General features: G+C 51.9%; 1 protein-coding gene across 1 annotated transcript; it reads right to left on the reverse strand.

The window, feature by feature from the left end:
- Positions 1 to 4,003: 4,003 nt before the first annotated feature.
- On the reverse strand, positions 4,004 to 6,711 carry Gpr31 (G protein-coupled receptor 31). The gene has a single exon (XM_028866691.2). It carries the CDS (start codon positions 6,545 to 6,547, stop codon positions 5,588 to 5,590), a length of 960 nt encoding a protein of 319 aa, XP_028722524.1. The 5' UTR covers positions 6,548 to 6,711; the 3' UTR covers positions 4,004 to 5,587.
- Between the last annotated feature and the right edge of the window lie 201 nt (positions 6,712 to 6,912).

Here is a 6,912-nt window from a genome sequence, read left to right on the forward strand (position 1 = left end):
GTTGATAAGTAAAGCTGCATTGACCTATGGCAGAGCAGGATGGAGCCAGGTGGGAAAATCCAAAAGAGACAGTGGGAGGAGAGGAGAGGGAGGAGATGCTGTGAGCTGCAGGCAGGAGAAGCAAGATGTGAAAATACCAGTAAGCCAAGGCCATGTGGCCACTCGTAGATGAATAGAAATGGGTTAATTTAAGACATAAGAGCTAGCTAGCAAGAAGCTTGAGCCATAGGCCATCCAGTTTGTAATTGATACAAGCCTCTGTGTGTTTACTTGGGCCTGAGTGGCTTCAGGACTGAGTGGGACACAGGAAAACTTCCAGCTACAAAAGTGAGAATAAATACATGGGTCTCACTTCCTTGCCAGCTCTCAGCTAGCTTTCTTTATTTTTATACCATTCAGACCCTCCTGCCCAGGGAATGGTGCTGCCCACAGTGGGCCGGGTCTTCCTACATCAATTAACAACCAAGATAATCCCCACAGGCATGTCCATAGGCCAATCTGATCCAGACAATTTTTCATTAAGAGTTTCTTCCCAGGTGATTCCAACTTGTATCAAGTTGAAAGTTAAAACTAACCAGGGCAATATGTAACTGGACATTTCTCATCCTAACCACTTGCTCCCAAATATCTGACAGCCGCTTCCCAAATAATTGACTCAGAGACTTAATATTACTTATAAATGCTTGGCCGATAGCTCAGGCTTGTTACTAGCTAACTCTTACACTCAAATTAACCCATATTTCTATTTATGCTTTGCCACATGACTCATGGCTTGTTACCTCATTTTCTATATGTTCTGCTTGCCTGGTGCCTGGCTTATATCTCTCCTGACTCTGCCTTTCTTCTTCCCATAATTCCCCTAGTTTGGTTGTCCTGCCTTTAATTCCTGCCTGCTACTGGCCAATCAGCATTTTATTAAACCAATCCAAGTGACAAATCTTTACAGTGTACAAGAAGATTCTTCCACAGCAACAATACCCTTACACTCAAGGTTCATGGATGTTCCCAGGCTCCTTCAACCACAAGAACACACCACTTCAAATTGCCATCTCTAGAGTAGAGAGCAGACTTCAGCAACCCTGGTCTGCCAGTGTCTCAATCTGGGTTTTCTCCAGAACTGTGAGCCATCAGGCTCTGCTTCCTCAGGCATGGGTGCTTTGCTCTATCAGCCCAGAGTGACTAAGACAACAGGAAGGGAACCCAAGTAAATGAGAAATTCACTGTTAACCATGAGTGCCAATGGCTGGCTCTGAGAGTTTCTGCTAAGACTTCATAAAAAGCATTTTCAGACTCCCAGAAAGAAAGCCCACCTCCTGTCTTCTGCTCTGTAATGGCTGGTGAGGGGGTGAGGAGTTGGAACCACCCCCCTCCCCCCCTACAGCTTTGCTGGGAATGTATAAGTGAAGCAGCTCCTGGGGCAACAGAGCAGAGTCCTTGAGACATTCAAAAAGGAATCACCGCGAGACACAGAAATCCCACTCCTACCTGTAAGCAGGGTCTCCAAGGGCATCTTCACACCTGTGTTCATACAAAAAGGCTCACAACAGCCAAAAGGGAGGGGGGCCCAAGAGTCAATCACAGACACGCAAAATATTACTTATTTTTGAAAAGGAAACTGATATATGCCACCTCACAGGTGAGCTCTGTGGATACCACACCAAGTAAAATGTTCTCCATTTGTGGGAAGCACCTAGAGAGCTGGGTGAGGACGCAGAGAGGAGAATGTGGTTTGGGGGCCAGTAAGGAAGGGTGGCTGTGTGTGTTTACAGGAGGAAAAGGCTCAGGGGAAGAGAGGCGATGGCGGAAAGGCATGCGATGACAGGAACCTCAACAGACGAAGCCACATAATGTATCCCTGGTCCTCATCCAAGCTCGAAGGCTCTACCATTCCTACATTTGGGTCCCTTCGTCTGCCCTGCACGGCTCGTCATCATTTGGCTTTGAAATGAATGATTCAGCACTCTTCAGCCCCCTGCCTAGGGGATGATGCTGCCCACAGTGGGCTGGATCTTACACACACACCAATCATCAAGACAATCCCCACAGACACCCCTATAGGTCAGTGTTAATGAGCTCACCGGCACAAATGAGTGTGTGCATTCCGAGGGAAGCTTTCTGCTAACAGCATTATGTCATTTCCATTTCTATCAACATCTTCCTAAAGGTGTTCAGAGATCATTTTCAGTTCGCCTCTGGAGTCAGACTTTCAAGATACATTTGAAAACAAACAAAACCCAACCTGCTGAGTAATTGAGCTTCTTTGTTACAGGGCTGATCTGTTCACCGCCGCTTCTTTTTTTTTCTGTTCATGAAGTGGCCTCTGTGTGCTCTGAGCAAAGCATTAGGGGTGAAGAAAGAGTCAGATGCTCTGGCTGCAAGAGAAATGTGGGGTAAGAGCAGAGTCGATGTGGGGGGCGGGGTGAGACCCTGCTGCACCCATTAGTAGATGGAGATGTTGTCCAGGTGACTTTCCACAACAGTGATGTCCCTGGCTGAGGCCAGAGGCCAGCAGGAACTGGGCATATTCTAAGAAGATGTCAAAATGTGCAGGTCTGGCTGAAGTCCAGGGAATCAGAGGCTCGGTAAGATCAACAGAAGCCATAAACAGCTCTGGTGCTGACATTGTGCTCTTCTCAGAAATTCAAGAATCCAGCAGAGTGGAAGCTGCTACCTGGAGGAGTGACTGTGGTCCTCCCCCGAGACCAAAAGCAGGCACCGCCACTGTCACCAGCCACAGCTAAGGCCCCGAGACCGAGTCTCTGACTGCCCCTGCTTTCCTCTTGGGTCATTCCTCACTCAGTTTGTGGGGAGGCTAATCTGAAGGGGGCTAGCCTTCCACAGCAAGTGCATGTGTGACCCAGCAGGATGTCCTCAGAGACAGCTGTCCCGACCCTGAACAGGATCGTTATAGAGTATGATTACCCAGACAAAGGAAATGGAGAACCTTTGGTTTGAATGAACTTTACAAGACTCCCATCACCGAGCACAGATGCTGGATGGGGACACGCAGTTGAAAAACAACGTCCCCAAGGCCCACAGACTGGATGGGGAAGTCATCAAGGAAAAGAGAAGTAAGTGAAGATCAAACTCATGTCTGCGGAATGATTGCGACATGACTGGCTGTGTATAACGAATTTTGAGTGTTGTTTAATCCCTACAAAGATTCCTTGTCGATGCTATTTTCCTTATTTTGAAGATGGGGACAGACAAAAGCAGTTAGGTATCTTGTCCCAGGTCACAGAGCTAAGAGATGGAGCAAGACACTGTCTCCAAGATCTCCCTTAGCTATCAGACCAGCCGTTCTCAGGGCTACACGGGAATAGATTTAAGGCAGGGGCTTGCCAGTGTTGGGCCCTGCCCCATCTGGCCCAGCTGAGCTGGAGTGTCCCTACTTGGCTAAGGCACCAGAGTTTCCTCCTATGTGGCTGCTGTGAGGGCAGAAAATAGGACCCTGAGGGCAGGGATGCTGTATTGAGGATGTCCCAAAGACAGCCTAGCTTACTGACAGGCAAACCGGGCAGAGGCAGCACCTTTGGAGCGAGAGCAGAGCCCAAGACAGGAAGTTGGAAGTCTTGGGCTTCCAGGACTGGGAGGGCTAGGGTCCCGGACCTCCCCACAGCAGACAGACAGACCTCCTCACAGCGGACAGACAGACAGACCTCCCCACAGCGGACAGACAGACCTCCCCACAGCTGACAGACAGACCTCCCCACAGCTGACAGACCTCCCCACAGCTGACAGACAGACAGACCTCCCCACAGTGGACAGACAGACAGACAGACCTCCCCACAGCTGACAGACAGACCTCCCCACAGCTGACAGACAGACCTCCCCACAGCTGACAGACAGACCTCCCACAGCTGATAGACAGACCTCCCCACAGCTGACAGACAGACCTCCCCACAGCTGACAGACAGACCTCCCCACAGCTGACAGACAGACCTCCCCACAGCTGATAGACAGACCTCCCCACAGCTGACAGACAGACCTCCCCACAGCTGACAGACAGACCTCCCCACAGCAGACAGACAGACCTCCCCACAGCTGACAGACAGACCTCCCCACAGCTGACTAGCAAAGCTTTCACAAGGAGTGGGGATGGTCTGTTTTACAGCCCCTGCCACCGTAGATAACAGTAGTAACTGTCCAGAGGACGCCGTCACATTCGGTGTGCCTGTCCTAAGTGCAGGCACAGACTCAAAAGTCCAAGAGCAGGAGAGGGCTGGGACTCCTCTTGTGGCAGCGATAACGACATTTCAAAGAAAACGCTTGTGTTGAATGGAGGGTTTTCAAAGCACCCTTTAAACTGCTGGTGCACCAGGGTGCTGGGGAGAGAACGGAGGTGCTTCTCCTCCGCTAAGAGGGAAGAACGTGGGCACAGCACCAAATGCACCCATCCAGCAGACTTCAGGCTCGTCCTGGCCAGGCCACGGTTCTGTCTCAGGCCTGCGACAGTCTGCTTTCTCAGGAGGAAACAAATCCTGGAAAACAGAAGTACTGCTGCACGGCCCTCATTCCCCAGGAACACTGAGTCTGGTAGGCCACCCTGGTCTATAGGGCTTTTCTATCCTTCCGCACAATGTCTCAGGTGGGTCCTGACAAGGACTCTGCCAAGCAGGGAAGGAAACATGTGAGTGGACATGGTGTTGCCAATGCCACCAGCTCTGGCATCAAGGAGGGTACACCGTGGGATGCCTGTGTGAGGAGCCATGGCCATTGCAAGAACATCCCAGGTAGGCGGTAGGTGCCCCCACAAACATTGTGGGTACTCCTTTTTCTTAGCTGCCTTTCTAGATATGAGCATGGAAACAGAGATGAATCCTCCTGCTCACCGGCTGTCCCTGGCCTGTGTGTTTTAGGACTGAGGTGACACCAGCCCCATGCCAATGGTCTGCCAGCCCGTAGGTCCCCCCCCCGGGGGGGGGGAGGTTCAAGCACCATTTAGAAAGCAAGTGCCTCTCCCCAGGACTAAGATAAATGCAGACATTTCAAGTTAAGCTAGCACTTCCAGGTCAGTGTTGAGGCAATTACCAGGTGTCTCCTGCAGTGAAGGAGCTAGCTTGCCGAACTGTCTCTGACACTTGGTACAACCTATAAAAACAAAGGGGAATTTTATAAAAACAGAACGAGACCTGCAACCTCTTCAGAACAGCAGGGGTGGCTGGCTTCCAGTCTTCTGAGCTCCACGCTTGGTGAGAAGAAAGCAGCTTTTCACACTGGAGAATGGGAGTGTGGAAAGGGAGCATGACCCAAGAGACCAGACGGTGCTGGAGTAACACAGCAGTCTCCTCGCTGATCGAGCCCGTTAGAACCTTCCCGTGTGGATGTGCAGAACAGCTCAACCTCTCAGCTTGGCAACTCCATCAGGACGGTCACTGTGCAAAGGAGGCAGGATCTGCCTGGGTGATCTGCCACTCGGCAGTGTGACAGAAGCAGGGGAAATCCAGGTGAACCAAGTGTGTCACGGCGTTGACTGTGTCTGGATCCTTGTAGTGCACTTTCTGTCTTCTGACCCCGAGGTCATCGGGTTATTGTTCAGATTCAAGGTGGTTCCAGAACAAAGGGGAGCTGAGGATTTCAGGAGTCATCAGGAATAGGAGTCCCTGAGGTTGGAGCTAGCCGGCTCTGCTGCCTTCCTCCAGCCTCGAAGGCTTCTGAGCACCTTCCGGTACGAGTGGGTGAAGGCCTGGTTGGAGAAGCAGTAAACGGCTGGGCTCAATGCACTGTGCAGGCAGGTGAGGCTGCCAGCAACATCGGAGGCCTGCACTATGGCTTGCTGGATGCTGCAGCTCTCAAACTCCCGAAAGACATGCACCAGGACCCGGGCCAGGACACTAGGCAGGAAGCACAGTCCAAACAGCAACAGCACCATGGCAACCAGCGCCCTGGCCCTCCGGAGCCTGGGCTGTTTGTCAGACTCCCGGAGTCTCTCCTGGAGGGTCCTGATGAGCCCAGTGTTACAGAAGAAGATGAGGCCGAAGGGAAGCAGGAGCTGTAGGAAGAAGAGCACCTCCTGCCAGATGGCGCCGGCCTCAGTTTCTCCTATGGGATAGAAGCTGGGGCACTCGGTGGAATTCTGGATAGCCTTGTGGATGAGCATGTTTTGGGGAGTGAGGGCAACCATGAGAAGCCATACTAGGCTAGAGATGCCCCAGGCTGCCCTTGGAGATAGCAAGTTGACTCGGAGCCGAGGATGGACCACACGCAGATATCGGTCTAGAGCCACTGTCGTCAGGAAGGCGACCCCCACCCCACGGCTGAAGGCCAGCAGGAAGAGCAGGATTTGGCAGGGCACGTGGCCGAGTCCCCAGGTCTTGCCCTTCAGGTAGAAGACAGCGAGGAACGGCAGACAGGTGATCAGTAGCAGGTCAGCCACCACCAGGTTGAAGAGGTAGACCGCGTAAGGCTTCCACACTTTGAGACGGTAAAAGAAGGTCCAGAGGGCGACAGCATTACCTGTAAGGCCCAGAGCACACTCCAGTGTCAGCATTGTGCCCACAGCGGTCTCCACCACAGCGCCGGCAGCTGAGCAGTTGAGGCGCGCCATGGGCCGAGGCCACACTGAGCTGAAGCCGCTCAGGAAAAGAAATCAAGGAGGTCTGGCTACGCTCTTTCCTCTGAGAGAAAGAGAAAATAACCCTTTCTTGCCACAAAGCAAACAAGTTCTGCATTCGGCGAGAAAATAATACTGAAACAGTACCAGGGTCTGGCCCAAGGAGACGCAAAATTTGTTTGGGGAAAGAGGATGGACAGAGACAGGGAAACCCCCCAAGTTTTGCCCTGTTTTGTTTGTTCCTGAGAAAGGGGAAATTGTGTTTCATTTCATGTCAGTAGCTCCAAAGCCAGGGCTGCAGCCTTCTGGGAACGTTCAGTGAGCAGAACTAGTGTCCTAGTTCCTGAAGAAGGAACTAG

The sequence above is a fragment of the Peromyscus leucopus genome, chromosome 8a (genome assembly GCF_004664715.2).
Source record: "Peromyscus leucopus breed LL Stock chromosome 8a, UCI_PerLeu_2.1, whole genome shotgun sequence".
In the NCBI taxonomy this organism is placed as follows: Eukaryota; Metazoa; Chordata; class Mammalia; order Rodentia; family Cricetidae; genus Peromyscus; species Peromyscus leucopus.